Here is a 17,621-nt window from a genome sequence, read left to right as displayed (position 1 = left end):
GGACTGTGTGTTCATGATGGGACTGGGAATCTTGCATTGACCGTCGCTTAGTGACATGAATCTCTGAGAAGAATGGATCATTCTACAAGAAAGTTGACGGAGGTAAAACAGTTTTAAAGCTCTGCAATATTGTGTTTTACCCCCACTGGTTATTCATATTATTCATTGCTACACTGAGGACACTTGGGGGCTACTCCAACAGGACCTGAGATATGTGGGCAACATAAATAAAGTCTTTAGAACTATACAAGGAAAACAGGAGATACATTCACTTAAACTGGGGAGAACAGAAAAATACAGACAAGACTAACCAGGACTCCACCCTACCCACTGCACCCCTGTGCTGCCCTAAAGGAAAAAGGTTTTGATTGAATTACAATAGCAACACAATTTATTACATTTATATAGTGCTTTACATGTGGCAGAGCCACCAACTTGTCCCATCATCCAGGTGGATGCTACAACAGCCATTACTGCGTCAATACCCGCACCACATTAGTTATTAGGTGGTTAAGGGTTGAGAAAAAGCAAGAATATTAGAAACAGGATCATTAGAAGGGGCCAGAATGAACAAGGCCATGATCTCGTCATTCTGCATCATCAGTCTTGGGAGTCCACAAAACAGCAGGACTACACTACCTTCGATACTGTATTATCTTTAAAATGACATATAAACCTGCAAAATGCAACATACCCATTACAGCTAATAGAAAATATCCTTTAATTCTGGTGCTCTCATCATTTTAAACCAACTTCTGATTCTTTGGAACCCTCTTAACATGTCTCTGTCAGCTACAACAAGAAAAACTGCCCATTTTCTTTAATATTAACTATTCCTGAATTTTTGTTTTCATACAAGACTCTTGTGATAATCTATACTACTCAGGTAATTTACTCTGTCAATATACCATATAAACTCAATTTGTTCTAACATTGCTGATTATTAAATTCCTATTCTGCCTTACCCTGTATTACAAAATAACCCTTTCAATTAAATCTACCAAAGCCAATTTAAAAAAAAAAAAAGACTGAAAATATGCCAAAATAAAGGTGCTGCTTGTTCAAAACACATAACATAAATGATTACTTAATGTTCACTCAAAAGACCATTAGAAAGATTTAGACAAGAACAGGCCATGCAGCCCAACAAAGCTCACCAGTCCTATCCACTTAAGTCCTCTAAAATAACACGAAGTCAAGTTTTCAAAGTCCCTAAAGTCCTTCTGTCCACCACGCTACTTGGTAGCTTATTCCAAGTGTCTGTGGTTCTCTGTGTAAAGAAAAACGTCCTAATGTTTGTGTGTAGAGAAAAGACAAGCAAAATGACACCTTTTATTGGCTATATGCAAAGGGGCCTGAGTTGCCTCGAAAGCTTGCATATTGTAATCTTTTTAGTTAGCTAATAAAAGGTGTCATTTTGCTTGGCTTTTCTCTACATTCATAATGGCTAACACGGTACAACACCCTAATACAAATGTTTGTGTGAAATTTACTTTTAACAAGTTTCCAACTGTGTCCGGGCATTCATGTCAAACTCATTTTAAATGAACAGTCTCTATCCACTGTATTAATTCCTTTCATAATTTTGAACCCCTCAATCATGTCACCTCTTAATCTCCTTTTGTTTAAAGATCCAAGTGCATTTCATTAAAAACACACACACACACACACACATATATCCAACAGTTTAAAATAAAGGCACAAACGCATTACAGGGCCTGTGCTTCCAGGTTACATTACTTCTATGCAGTACTTGGTATGCAAGAGGATACAAGCTGTACAGAAGGATGAACTCAACACTAATTTGTTGTTATTAATTGATCTGCTGAAGAGTCTATAAACAGTGACCTGATGAATCACATCAGTTTTTCCTACAGAATTAGTGAATGGACAATCAAGCACAATGTACAACCAATATTTCAGTTCAACAGAATTCTGAAGCAAGCACTGCAGCAGCAGAGATGTGTCTTTAGAAGCACATTTTAAGAAATTTTTACTATTGCAATGTTTGCATTATTACTGGCATGCAAGCACAATATGCTGTTTGTGTGCTAATGTTCTTAACCTTCATACAAGTGTTTAAAGTGAAATATAACTAATGCTCATATTTACTGAACTTTCGAGAAACTCGTGTGTTTATAAAAAAAAAAAAAAAAAAAAACTTGCATGAAAAGAATGTTACTTTTATACAAGTGCACTTTTACAGCTTAAGGAAGTTTACAGTCTTTGTAATTAATTGCATCCCTCCCCAAGGGTGAAAGCAATTAATCAAGGAAGGTCTGGTCACAGTGCCATATTCTCTCTCTCTCTCTCTCTCATACTCGCACACGTCTTCAAAGAAAACTGTAAACTAAAAAACTAAATGTTAAATATAAATTAAACCTGAAACGTCCAAAGCAAAGGTAAGCATTTGCGTATCATTCATGATGCGTTCTGGATTGTGAACAAACAAAATAAACTGAGACATACTTATTTAGTAATCAAGCTGATGCCGTTTGCGGCTTCAACATAACCCAAAAGTCGTTAAAAGAAAAAACTAAATTGCTTTTGTGATTAAAAACAACAACAACAAAAAAAAAAAAAAAGACTGGAAGAAAACAAATGAAGTTATTTAATATATGCAGTCGAACTAACAAGGCTAAACAGAAAAAAAAAAATTCTCCTGTACTTAGTAACTGATGTCACAAAATTAATGATCCTCTAAAATATTAAAACTTCAGGTTAAAAAATACAAATCAACGCACATTGATTCCCTTAACGCCTTTCATGACTGTAGTTGAATAATACGAGGCGTCTTCCTCGACCTGAGGAGCAAACGTACTGAACCAATAAAAATCCAGTGCACGGCACTTAGTCTTATACAACCTGCCATAAAAACAGTAAGCAGCATAAAAGCAATCTTGTCAGGGCTCAGTGCCTTTTACATCTCACAAATGCGTAGTTCACCTTCGAATTCTCTCCTCCGTGTGATGCAAGACTAATAGCGGGCAAGTCCCTGGCGCACCAACTTCAGCTTTCTCTGCGTCAGAATTCCCCAAGTCTACGTGCTGCTTTAAATCTACTTCTCACTAACCATTTACGTCCAATGCAGTAACATGAGAAGCCGATCGCTATCCCAGCAGCAACGGACACCGGGAAAACGCAAACGGCGCCGTGTTGCACAGACCTCCGAGAAGCCCCTCAACTTCTGAACATTCAGAGAATATCCACATTGGAAGAATAAAAAACAGGAATACTGGTGCTACATAAAATTTCCATTCACAGTTTATCAACCAAATCCAAGACAGGAGTTACACGTTATTTAAATTGCGACAGTTAACAGAAATATTACTCGCCTCCCACCTATTTCGAGAATACGGCGCAGGACAAGCCCTAGCATATGCATGTAGTACCTTTTGGCTTCCTTAGCCGTCGAACTTGCAAACCTAAAACCGCCGCAGGTGTGAAGCCCCATTGCCCGTTAACTTCTGCCTGCGCCTCCTATCAAGTCCCATGCTGGTTACCTGAGCTTTGCATCGCTCACAGGTCATGCCGTCACTTCTGTTTTCACTCCAGTCGTTCTCCGCACCAGACACTCTCATTTCTGGTTGATTGGATTACTCTTCTCGGTTTGTTCTCTTCGTTTGTGCCTATGAGCAAAACACGTCCAACTCCGGATAGCAAAACAACACTTCCCAGCTGGGCGGCCTAAAGTTAGCAAGAACATGTAACCACGGCACGGGAGAGGGGCGGAGCATCAGCTGCGGACACATCCTAATCCTGAAGCCTTTTTCAAACTTTTCACAGCCCCCCACCCTTTGCCCACTCCCCAACAATCAACCCTAAAACAATCACAACAAGGCCAGGCGTGGACCACACTACGAGTCCATACGATGAATCTCTGCTGGGTTGGAGAATCCAATGAACGGTGAACCTGTGATGGGCGTGTTTACACGTTCACTCTTGCCTAACGTCACTCGTGATTGGACTTATGCAAATCAGCGTTCTCACGACGACTCGCCCAACTCTTAAAAGGCAAAAAAGAAATCTTTTCCAAGTCAGAAAGCCGTGCGAAATCGGAAATCACTGCATAAAACATTTAATGAATAGGTTAAAACAAATACACATTTTTAATAAGTTTACTTTTTTCCAGGAGATCCAAATGTGTACCAAAATTAGGCGAATAAACACAAGGATGAGAAAACTGAAATGCAACGGCAGGTTAAAAGTTAAGATTTTTTAAACGAGGCTGGACTTACAGCTAGTAAGTGATCAGCTGATCGTGGGCGACCGTACATTCTTTGTCATGAACCTTACTACTGTCCCTCGCTATAGCACTCTTTTGGTAGCTCAAAACGCACTAATAATTTGTAGTAACAGACTGGATCTTAGTGGGAAGAAAATGCACAAGCTCTGTAGAAATCTCGATAGCGAGGTATTGGGTCACCGTCAACTTTGGCACAATTGAACTCAGAATGCAATCCCTTTTTTTGTTATCTTATTTTGTAAAGACTGGCAAGAACTGATCGTGTCATAAAGTAAAAGTAGGCGACACAGCGGCCGAGTGGCTGGCTAGCGCTGCTCCCACACTGATCTAGGAGGAGTTAGAATTCTAAGGAGGTCTTTAAGTAGGAGTTTAGTTTGCACTCTTCTCCATTTGTCTGATTTTTTTCCATGTTACTCTGGTTTTCCCCCTGCATTTTCAAAGATGAGCACATTAGTTTAAGCAGTAGCACTAAACTGTCCAGCTACGAGTGACTGACTCAGTGTGACCATGGGTGTCCTGTGATGGAACCAGTGTCCATTTTGTACTTGGAGCTGTTCGTGAAGGCTCCAACCACACCACAATATTATTGGATTAACTGTGCACCTCTCTAAGAAGGGCTAAAATCCAAGTAATCAACGCAGATCTCAACAGTAATGTCTGCACTGCACTATAAAATGCATATGTCTCTGTTAAATGCCACTTGCTATGGGATTCATAAAAGTAGTATTAATGTTTGTGACGTGCCATCTTTTAGAATGACTGAGACATAGCAACCGGACAGACACACAAACTATCCTTTTATTAAGGTGGGGGATAAATGATGAATGGATGTTCAAAAAATGTACTTCCTAACCAACTGCAGTTTCCTAAGGAATTTATGGTCTGAATAAAGCTGTGATTTCCAGTTAGTATGATTATTTACTTACATGGCTATTGTCTTTATCCAAAATGACTTTCAACATTTCAGATAAAATTGGTTATGTTTCTTTAGTTTTTCCAATTGGAGCACAGACAAATGAAGCTACTTGCTCAGTCACACAGTGTCAGTAACAGGATATGAACCAACGACCTCAGGATTTGAAGCTAAAATTTTACATTTTATCCACATCAGGATTCAAATCCAATGCAAATGGAGCAACTAACCATTGAACCACCGGAGAGTTCCAAAAGGCAGATTATATTTGCAAACTTGCAATAAATTGCCAATTTTGGCATTGTTTTTATATTTTACTATAATAGTTTTTTTTTTTACAGTTTATAGAATGTACATTTTTTTAATACTAAATGAGAAAACTCAATTTTTCCTGTAAAGAAATGCACTTCATTTTTTTTGAAGTCTAAACACAAAATGCAGTCCTGACACAAATGCTAGCAACAGACAATTCTCATTTCTGTATAATAGTGGAAATATAACTGCATGAACTTGATTTGAATACACTGAAAAATCTTTGACTATTAAAAATACTACAACTGCAGAAGAAGTGTTTTACAAAAGCTGCAGTAATGGCTTAGCTATGGCGTATGTTCATTGTGGAGGTAAATGTCTCAGATTTCAAGCTACATGACTAATAACCAAGGCCAGCCTGTTGCAGATCACTTTGGTGATTATCTTATCTGTTACTATTGACTACAAAAATTGGGGGACCTCCTTGAAAAGGCACTTTACAGAATGCATTTTATTAGGTTAGGTATCACCACAAAATATGGGTTGTTTGAAGTCAACCTACTGTAAGAATTGGTTATTTCCTAGTGATCATCTCATTGCTAATCATTAAATGTTTCATTTAATTTGAAGTTTGTTGTGGTAATTAGCACTGCTGCCTCACAACTGCCGAGCCCGGTGTTCAAATCCTGTCTTGATCAAGGTCTGTGTACAGTCTGCACGTATTCCTCCCACATCCCAAAGGCATGCATAAATTGGTTAGTTGTCAACTCATAAACTGACCCAATTTTAAAACTGCCAACACACTTCTGCTCCATCCAAGGTTGGCTCCTGCTTTGTGTCCAATTCCAGACTACATTAATTTGGCTAGATAATGAATGAATACATTATAGGTACAGAGTGTTTGTGCCAATGAGTGCTCAGAGGTTTCAAAGAAAATAATGGTTATTACTACATAGCAAGAGTTTCTGATAGATTCTGTTTTTTTTAATGCTGCTTTCTGCAAAAGGAAGATCACATATCTATTTAAAATGTACCACAACCACTATGTTAGTTTTCTGTTGTTGTGACATTTACATTGACAATCAGCAAGAACAATCATTTAAAAAAAAATAAGGCTGATTTTAAACAATCAAGTTTTTGGATATCAACAACTGTTACAGTTTCTCGATTCATAGAAAACAAAAATTATAAAACTAAACTAGCAAAACTGATAGACTTAAAAGATTTTTATGCAGATGTATTTAAATTCTTGATAAACAGATTTCAGTTTATATTTATTTACATATATTGGCAAGGAGTTGCTCTGGTACATATTGTACACATCAGAGTTAAAACATTTTAACTGTTTCACTTGGTAGTAGGGATTCACTAGTCTACAGGTAAAACTAAAATGCTGTCTGTGTGTTTGTTACAGCATCAAGCAAAAAACACCCCCTAAATTTCATATAAATCTGTCCATGCATTTGTGGGATACCCCAAATTAGAATATGGGCAACTGAAATGTTTTAACTGCCACCTTGAAACAAAAGGCCAGCAATGAATTTGCAATAACATAAAAAAACCCACACAAAAAAAGAGGCAGAAAATGTCACCCACAGAAATTTAAATGGACCACTTTTTGAGAATGGGGGAAAAAAGGCAAGTGTGTGATCTAATTTAGGCATGCTGTGGGGCCAGAGCCTATCCTGGTTGCACTGAGCAAAAAAAGCAGGCACAAACTGGCACACACAATCACTCGCCACAACGAGGGACAAAAGCTGGAGTATCCTGCTAAAAATCATGCAGACACAAAGAGGACATGCAAACATCACACACACACAGTGACTGGAACTTGATTCCAAATCAGAATTAGGAAGCAGTACCAACTTCTACACCACCTTTCTACCTGTTTGATGTCAGTCAGTCATTTTTCAACCCGCTATATCCTAACACAGGGTCATGGGGGTCTGCTGGAGCCAAAGCACACACTAGGATCATCAATGCACCTAACCTGCATGTCTTTGGACAGTGGGAGGAAACCCTCGCAGACACGGGGATAACATGCAAAACTCCACACAGGGAGGACCCGGGAAGCAAACCCAGGTCTCCTAAGTGCGAGGCAGTAGCGCTACCACTGTGACACCGTGCTGCCCCACTTGTTTTATGCCATTTCCAAAATGCCATATTACAACATGACTTCAAGTTTAAATCCTTAATGAAAATGAGATTGAGACAACAATTATAAAAGGATGTGAAAAAGGATATTAATATTCATGCCTCAATGTCTCTTAACAACATCTAATTAAGCATTTCAGTTCAAACAGCTTCAGCCCCTTGTCAGAGTCAGCTCTGCTATTATTAAGGCACACTGCCAGCATTTGAGAAAATAGCAGGCTTCAGCTTACCCTCAAACTATTTCTTCTATGGCAAACATTATGTGGCAGCTTTAGCAGCACCTAACTGTTTACTTGTACTAACAAAACTAAAAATGAAGTTTACCATGAAGCGAGAGCTACACTAACATACATCACCTTTTGCACTGCACATTTCCCACAATTTAAGTAGACTTCAGTTGCTTTGTTTAAATATGTGGAGCCCAAGGGAAAATACTCACTGTTTCTATAGTCTGATGCCAAAATGTAAAAATGGTTGGCACATTGTTTGTTTTAAATAGGTTTACAAAGTGTAACCTGAGTGCCTCAGTTAGCATAGTAATTAATTCAGATCTCCTGCAATTGTCTCAATTCCTCCCAAGGATTAATTTGAGAAACTTCAGTTTAGTAAATGGGTTAAACAAAGGGATACAAAAGAAATTAATCTAACAACAGTAGTGGATATTTGGTATGACAGGAGATGAAACAAAAGGCCTTGGTTGGTCAACAGTCCAAATTCAGGCCTAGATGACCTGCACCGAAAGGCCACTGGACATGACCATACAGGAAAATACAGCACATGCTAGTGTCAGTAACTGCGCTCTAACGTTGTGCCTGCCACACTGACGCCAATGGTTTACATCCCCCTGACATGTCAATCCTTCACTTTGAAACCTCTTTTAAATTGTTTCTTGCCTGTAACAGGCTCAGAAACAGAAATAAACACATACACTCTTGACCTTAATGGTTTCAAGCCTGGCTTGAGGTTGGATATGGCTTTGAGCACACGGTGTTAAGGTTACTTAATGGGAGGATAACGAGTATTCCGAGAGCAGCAGTTCTATCCTGATCCATGCACACTATCTGGTCTGTGCTCACTCATCTCCATTCATCTATTTTCTGACATGATTATCCAGTACAAGGCTGCAGTCAGTGCCTATCCCTAAAACACTGGGCAGCAAGTGTCATGACATAGATTAAGATTGCCTACCATCTTAACATGTACCATTTGAGGTGTGGCAGAAAAAGGAAGATTACCCTGAGAACAAACCCTGCAGAGACAGTGAAAAAATCTTCAGACTGTTAATTCCAGAAAGCCAAAGATGTCAAAAGATTTTTGCAACATTTTGTATACGTCTGTCAAAATTAACAGGAAATGTTTGCAATTTATTCTGTGGTTAACTGAAAATGACTCAGTGGCTACTGTTGTACCACTGGATGGATGGATGGATGGATGGATAGACATCCTCACACCCTAATTATAAATTTCATGTGTTCCACTTTAGACACCCAGCCCCAAATGCTCTTTTGCCTGATGCTCACACACGCCTCGTTCTAACCTGTTCCCTTCGATGTCTTCTGCTCCTCTTTTGTTTCCATCAACTGGTCAGGTTGCCATCATAGTGACCGACGGCCAACCGCAGGACAACGTGAAGGAAGTTTATTAATCCCAATGGGAAATTCACAGTAGGCCCATGTGAGGTGGGTTGCAGTTTAAACAGTGGACTAAATGTTTTGTGGCAGAGAAGCAATCACTACTGAATATTCACAGGTGGCTAAAATCAACAATTTCAACTTCTTTGATTTCCGAAATGATGCCATCTGCAGGAAAAGGCTTGAAAGTGCTGATAAGGTTACTTAAATGGCTACAGGAGTAGGATTTAGATAAGTACAACGCGGGGATATGCATCATTTCTCACGGGTGCATGGCTGTTGAAGTTATAATTCCTACATAAAAAGTGTTCACCCTGTTGGAAAGATTCACATTTTACTGTTCTATAATACAGAATCACAATGGACTTAAATCCATTATAACAGAAATATGCATTCTTATGGCAATGTGGACACATATCTCTGCCAAGTGGTCTAAATTAAGTACAAATATAAAACATAAAATAATTGATGGAATAACTATTCACCACGTTTAACATGACACACCTAAATCATCACTGGTGCAGTAAACTGGATTCAGGAGTCACAGAATTTAAAGATGATCACCTAGCTGGGGGTTTCAGTTGGCTGCAACCTAAATAAATACGAATCTTTTATGAGAGTCAATATGGTGGCCTAACCTTCATAATGAAGACACAAGAACACCCAAAGCAACTCTGTGAAAAGGCAATTTTAAAAGTCAAGTCAGGGGATGGAAACAAGAAGATATCCAAGTCACTGAATATCCTGTGGAATCCAGTTAAATTCATAGTTAAGAAATGGAAAGAGTATGGCAGAGCCATACATCTACTTAGAGCAGGCGGTCCACAAAAACCGAGTGATTGTGCAAGAAGACGACTAGTGAAGGAAGGACACCAAGAGACCTGCGAGAACTCTAAAGGAGTTACAGACTACAGAAAATGGCTACAGGAGTGGCCGAGAATGGAGAAACTGTGCAGATAACAACTGTTGCATAAGTGCTTCACCAGTTGAGGCTTTATGGGAAATCAGCAAAGAGAAAACCATTGTTTAAAAAAAAACGACATAAAAAAAATTTAATCTGTTACGATTTAATGATGTATAACAATAAAATGAAAAACTTCCATTGAATATTTTTTATAGGCACGGTTTGTAAGAAAAGTGACGAAAGCAGCCAGTCTTATCACATGAGTATGTCCAAATAACTCTCTGGACATTTAGACATAAAACAATATGTGTAATAAAGATGAAACTAAACACAGATGATGAAGAAACAGAATCAGAAGGGTAACAGTAAGACAATGTTACAGGTCAATTAGTTGCTTAGTCTGACATGAAAGTGTACTTGGTGTAAATAATGTGTGATTTCAGGGAGCACAGAATCAGGAGTACATCAGGTAAGATAACTAAATAAGCAGCTATCATGCCCGTCATGTAATGCACACCTTGCAGAGCTCTCTGAGTAAAAGAAGATGACTGAGTGTGACAAGTGCTGTCAAGCACAAGCATGCCGCAGCCAGCTGACACGGCTGGGCACGGCGCACCCTTCCTCTGCTTAGACGTCAGCTCCGTTTCTGCCCTCACCCTGGTTGCTCTAGCAGAAACTGCTTAAGTCTGGTGTTAACTTGAAATAAACAAGAAGCCTGAACAACACCCATATCAGCCGTCGCACTCCTAAGTGTCAGCACCAACACTGCTAATCCCCTCTGTGTGTTCTAGCTGCACTTCTGAGATGTCATTCCCCAGCCAGTGCAATATAATTCAGAATCGTTGGGGGTGCTGAAACCTATCCCGGCAACAATGGGTACAAGGCAGGATCTCACCTGTAAAGCAGATCAATGTAGAATTTGAGACCATTCAGTATTTAAAATGGCATTCCTGCAGTCCCAATTCTTTCTGAATTGATCATAGTGGGAACCTGGAGCCGGTGTGTACAAAAATGTATACAAAAATGAATTTTTGTTTTGCTTCTCTGCAAACACTTAAATAGATGTCAGTGTCACATATGATATTATTGTACACTTTGAGCTGTGCTGACACTGACAATCTCACAACCTCCCTGGCACACTCCCATTAGTCCCAGCCAGTGGTGTGAGGCAGTACAAAAGCTCTCGCCAGGAGCAATAACCACTGGCAACTCTCCAGGTTTCTTCCAAAGGTTTAAGTCAAGAGTCCAGTCACTGGTTTATCAACAGCAGCAGCACAATCTTGACTATCCCTACTTCTTATGTGAACTCCAAAGCTGTGTCAGCATGTAGGACTGCAAAAGTAAAGAGTAAGTGTTAAAAAAAAAAAGGTCAGAGGAAGAAGATGTTAGTGCAAGAGGAGTGTGGCATTCAGCTTTTTTTTAACACTAGCATGACAACTAGCTAAGTAAACAGTTCAGTTTTTTCTCAGATATTTAAAGGAAAAAAATGCATCATGAACATTTAGTTGTCACCTACTACACTTGTACATTTCAATAAATCCTGCTGTTTTTGTACTGCATTTTATCCTGATAATAAAGGTGCTTCACAAGTTGTTCAGTCTGTTGGTGAATCTGAATTGGCCTGGTCTGTCTGAATGTACCCCATGACAGTCTGTTGTTGGCACAGGCTCCCCATGACCCTGAAGTGAAAAAGTGGGCTGGACTATGGATGGACAGAACTAGAAAACAAATAAAATAAGACAGCCAAAAACTAAAAATGGGTCAAAGGCGCAAAGAATTATCATACCATCTTTTCAGCCATACAACTCCAGAGGCCCGGGTTCATATCCTTGCTCAGTCCATGTGTTCTGCATAGGTTTTTCTCTGAACGTTTCCCCATCCTACACAAAGATGTGCACACCAGGTGGACTGGCAACTCTAAACTGCTATGAGGGACTGCTGGTGTTCCCAAGTGTACCCTGTGATGAGCTGGCATCCTGCCCAGGTTTGGTTCTCACTTTGCAGTGCTGCTGGGATGACAACCAGCCAGAACTGTGTTTTTAAAATAAGTCTGTTTGGAAAATAGATGAATGTGAAATGCTACAGTGCGTTTAATTACACTTATTGTCATTATAATGCTATTTATTTTCAATACAATGAAAAGCCTCAGTGGTGCAGAAACACACAGCAAAAAATAAACTACAAAACAAAGCAACAGCAACAAAAATCTAGAAATATTTACAATAAAGTCCCAAACCTGCTTAAACGATTTAAGGATCAATTAAAGTAAAATAAATATTTATTGGTTTGACACACTCACATAGGAGACATAAAACGTAGTAGTAGTAGTACTGTATTAGAGACAAGAGGAGAAAATACTCTGTGCAGGGCATTGTGGAGATTCAGTGCCCAACAAAATTTTGATCATACCTGATCCTTCAAAGCCACCTGAAAGCTCAGCAGAGGAAAGAAAAATGAAAGGCTACGTGTCGACTTCTTGAGTAGAGAAAGACCCATCAATAGCAATGTTATGTGTACAGTGAAATTCTTATTTGCATGTCCAATGAAAATGCCACACACTGCCAATCTCCAGCTCCATGATAAAGAAGAATGAATTAGAATACAGAACTTTACAATACGCAGATTAAACAAGTGAGCTGGGACATCATCTTGTTGTTGCTCGTTCAGAGTGTCCAGTCCTATAACTTTACCAAGTGTACCTACTTTCATCCATATATGCATCCTTTATGCCCCTTGTGTTATAACAAGGTTAATGATTATACTTACAAAACACATCATATAACATTAGAAGTAACTGACATTTCACAATTTTAAATGTCTTCAAAACTTGAACAATCCACCGCTGAATCAAGTTAATTCAATTTAGGGTTGTGGGGAGGATCTGAACATATCCTGCCAACCTTCAACTCTGGAGAAGATGCCAGTCCATTGTAGGGCACCCTCAGGCACACTCATTCATTCACACCAGGCAAATTTAGAGTTGGCAACTGACGCAACACACACATCTTTGGTCCTTCTTCTCCACAGCAGCACTTGAAGTTGTGCAGAGGACAGCAACCAAGTGCATTCCAGGACTTAATGACATGCCCAGTTGGGATTAAATTTATTTAGTTGGTGTTGGGACCTAATCCTGGTCTTCAGAATTTTTAAAAGCATAGCTAAAGTAGATCCAAATTCTTTCAACTGAACAGTGAATCATGTATGTGAGGATAACAATGGAAATTAAGGAGAAGTGCATTTAGGACTGAAACCATGACAAGGACATCACAAGGATTCTTCTTAAAGAAATATCTGGGGGAGATTTTGGGGCAGCATGATGAACTGAATGGTCTCCTTTCATTTTTCAATTATTTTGTTCTTAGGTACAGTTAGAATTGCTTTATAGAAATTCTTCCCATTTATCCCATCTTTCTCATGTAAGTGTTCTAACTACTTATTAAAGCACCATCTGCACAAAAAAATAACAAATGTGGATAAAAAAAAAATAAAACGCATCCTTTATTTGTTTTTGCTCACTATCTGTGAAATGCTGCAGTTCAGAATCAGATGTTTTGCCCTACATTCTGCTGAGAGCTGTTAAAAATAGCCAGCTAATCCCTTTTTGACAGATATGCAAGCCTGGTATCACAGCTTGGCTTCAACAGAATTCCATCCCCACCTCTCCTAATGTTCCTAGAGTTCACCTCATGTACAGACACAAATGAGGACATCAAGGTCCAAGGGGCAGCAGATAGTAATATTAATACATTCTCAACTAAGTACACACTTCATGCTATTTGTATTTCCTGTTTGTGTTTTGCTTTTCCTACACAATATTTTGCAACGCTTTCAGTTAGAAAATACAATTGTTCTAAGAATATTTCAAGAGTTAAAAAAATACATCAAGAACAATGAGTTAACCATACAGTTTAACAAAGTATTAAAAAAATAATTAAAAAAAACACCTACATCCATTCTCAAACCAGCTTAATGCAATTCAGGGTCATAGACAGCTGGTACCTATTCTAGAATCACAGGGACCCTCTCTGGGCACACAGCCACCCACACTGTACCAGTCTGAATTGCCAGTTAACCTGACCATCTCCTCTTCCGAATTCAAAATGTAAAGAAAATTTTACAAACATACATGGAGAACATGCAAACTCTGCGTAGGTAGTGCCTGGGCCAGGATTAAAATTCTAGACTTCAATTTCTGAGGTGGAAGAGCAATCCGCAGAAATTACAACTGGTCTATTAGGCACAGAGACACCCAAAAGAGTGGACACTATGGGCATTTTATGGACGTCCCATATCACACATGCTTTTGATAATGGCTGGATATATTACTATTTTTCCTCGGCTGTAAGGCTTTTTAATTGATCTCACTGTTTTGTGAGTTGTACATGTTTATTCTCTTATTGTACTGAGGACTGGCTCCAGCTACCCAATGATCCTGCTCTCAAGAAGTAGGTTTGGAAGAAGAAATCGATGTAAGAAATTCTGAAACATTTGTATTTTTGCCAAAACATGAAATGGTTAAGTTTTGTTTCCCATTTTCTTTTTATATTTTCACGGATTTCTATCAGGTTTGCTCCCTTAACTGTAATGCTGACAACTCTGAATACTAAAGAGTGCCATAGTCTCTCCTGTCTGCCCTTTTGTAAATATTTTTTTTTTCCTTTTTAAATGAACAGACATGTGAATACTGTACAGAAGTCACAGGTCACCTTTACCAATCAGTGTAGTTTGCACCCGTGTTTGCAATGCTCATTGCAAATCATCAGAATTTTGATACAATTAAGGGAGTCCACTCTATAGAAAACAGTAAAGGAAAAAAAAAAACAAGCATTTAGTACTATAGCAAAGAAAACAAATATCTGTAAACCAGATAGACCAGACTCATTTGTGCTTAAAATGAAGACCCCTTGCATTTACAATAACCGGATTGTGATTTGAATTTGAAAGGCTTCCACTAATCAAGCTCAGTTTCAGTTGAACTAGATGACTTCCTCTACCAGTTCATTTTCTGAGCCTGCTATATATAAAGTAATAAGTTCCTTCACATTTGCAGATGTTCTTTAGAGATTTGATGCTTTACCAGATTAATTGAAAGTAATCTAACTTAAAGTTTAGAGGTAGCTAAAATCAAAAAGGCCCCATTTTGTCGCTGTGGATTTTGCATGTTCTCCCGGTGTCTACATAGGATTTCCTCCTACATCTCCAAAGAGGTTTAGATTGCAGGATAGGTTGACTGACTGCTCTAAACTGGCACATTCTGAGGGTGAAATGTGGGCCCAGTGATGAGCCTGCCGTGTCCCCAGTGTTTCCCCCTAGACCCTGAATAAGACTGAGTGGGGTTGACAATGTGGTGTGTCAAATCTGCTTAAAAAAAACAATAAAATAAAAAAAATCTCACAAATTACACCAACATGCCAGAAGGAGCAAAAAAGATTCTCCTTGCGAAAGTAAGATCTCAATAAAATCCTACAGCCACTCAAAATGTGTCCACCCCTACTGTCAAAATGGATGCAAATTTAAATTGTACATTCATGCTTAACATCTGAACAGTGCACCCAACACAAACGACACTAATGAAGAAGAAGGAAAAAAAACAGTAAGGTTAGAATAGTAGTTAAAAAAAAAAAAAAATCTCATTTAAATCTCGTAACAAAAGCTACAGGACTAAAAGCACAGGGAACTTTACTCATACCACAGATATCAAAGGTCAGCAGTCGAATCCCTGCCACCCGCCCGACCTCACCCATTCATTCGCATTGCAATATGTGGCTAGATGATGACATCTTCGTTAATACCAAGAGAGCAGGGTACGGTTTATCTGATAACGCTACTTTATAAAAGGGCTTTAAAAGGTTTATGGCATAGGCATTCATCCAGTCAAGCTCTACCAGTTCCTGATTAAATCCATGTAAAATCTTTCTACATTCTGTACATAATGCGGGAATAATTATACCAAGTAATAATCAGATCTGCTTTTTGATACCCAAAATGTGTGTGAAGCGCCTAAAACTAAATACCAATACGAGACACACCAGTACCAGAGAACGTACAGGGATCACTTGCCTACCTGTGCAATCCGAAGCAACAACGCCGTTTTTTCCCGGATGTCTCTGAATGGACAGCTAAGAGACAAGCGCAGAAGTAGGACCAACATCTTCTGGTGGTCCGGAATAGACTCGCTGTCAGAAAATGTGACGGTTCCTTCTTCCTCCTGACAGCTCAGTACGGTCTGCGACAGTAGGTCCATAGCTGACGCTCGCTCCTCCGGGTCGCGGCTGCAAACGCAGTCAAACTTCCTCCAATTCCAAGCAGTTTCGGAGACCATTTGTATCGGTCACTTCAGAGTGAAATGCACGACAGCTTTTGCTCTGCTTTTAAAGTTATAAGGCGTCGTATTACCCGACGGTTTACACTATAATCTTAATTCTAGGAACTAACGAAATAAACCAAGCCAACTCGTATCCGCCGTATAGTCTTATCTAAAAGCGGCTGCATCTTCAAGCTCAGCTGACCAGCGAGCTAAGTGCTTACAGACATGGCGGAACTCGGACTGTTCTGCTCAACAGCAATTCGAATCATCAAGAACTCACGACCAAGAAGTATTTAAAAAGTTCCAACAACCGCGATCCTAACGTTTTGAACTCGTGTGAACTGCGCATCCTGGACAGTGTAGATATTCACAGCTGATGCAATTTACAGCTAAGCGATTGTAATCACAGGAAACTAAGGTAAACAGTGTTCGAAACATATCGGGATTTGTAGTTTAATAGATTGCTTTTAGGTAACAGTAGGAAACATTTCAGCTTTGGATTTGACTACACTACCCAGAATTCTAGGCGGCAACAGACGCTGCTTTGTGTGGTTGGCAGGTACCCTTACAGGAAGTAACCAATCACAACCTTCCAATTACACGAGGGTTTGGTTTAATCTTGTACAGTTCACAACGGCTTCATTTGCGTTTAAATCTAAGGGTTGTTCAGCATATATATTTGTTAAATAGCTGTTTTACACGGAGGAAATTCGCTTTGGAGATGGACATCGGTTACATTGCATCAGAAGTACAATATAACTAAATAAGTACTTTATTGTGTACATTTTTTTATTTTTTATTTTACCGCTGCTAATATTATTAGTTCATTGGAGTTGCTGGGCTGAACATACAATACAATACAATACAATACAATTTATTTTTGTGTAGCCCAAATCACACAAGAAGTGCCGCAATGGGCTTTAACAGTCCCTACCTCTTGACAGCCCTCCAGCCTTGACTCTCTAAGAAGACAAGGAAAAACTCCCAAAAAAACCTTGTAGGGAAAAATGGAAGAAACCTTGGGAAAGGCAGTTCAAAGAGAGACCCCTTTCCAGGTAGGTTGGGCGTGCAGTGGGTGTCAAAAGAAGGGGGTCAATACAATACAATACAATACATAGAATAGAACAAATCCTCAATACAGTATAAAAATAAAAATTTTAGAAGTATGGAGCAGAATTTAACAGTAGATGATATCTCATAATAAGATTTGGATA

General features: G+C 39.1%; 1 protein-coding gene across 2 annotated transcripts in view; it reads right to left on the bottom strand.

The window, feature by feature from the left end:
• Positions 1–16,839, bottom strand: part of sesn2 (sestrin 2) — a 44,023-nt gene extending 27,184 nt beyond the window's left edge. The window contains exon 1 of one of the 2 annotated variants that reach the window (XM_028819482.2): positions 16,165–16,839. In XM_028819482.2, coding sequence (XP_028675315.1) covers positions 16,165–16,422 — 258 coding nt within the window. In that variant the 5' untranslated portion in view covers positions 16,423–16,839. Of the gene's footprint in view, positions 1–3,503; positions 4,039–16,164 lie in introns of those variants that run through there. The other variant, XM_028819483.2, reaches the window with a different exon arrangement.
• Between the last annotated feature and the right edge of the window lie 782 nt (positions 16,840–17,621).

Source organism: Erpetoichthys calabaricus, chromosome 14 (assembly GCF_900747795.2).
Source record: "Erpetoichthys calabaricus chromosome 14, fErpCal1.3, whole genome shotgun sequence".
Lineage (NCBI taxonomy): Eukaryota > Metazoa > Chordata > Cladistia > Polypteriformes > Polypteridae > Erpetoichthys > Erpetoichthys calabaricus.
Note: the sequence above shows the minus strand (reverse complement) of the source record. Positions and strands in the feature narration are given on the sequence as shown.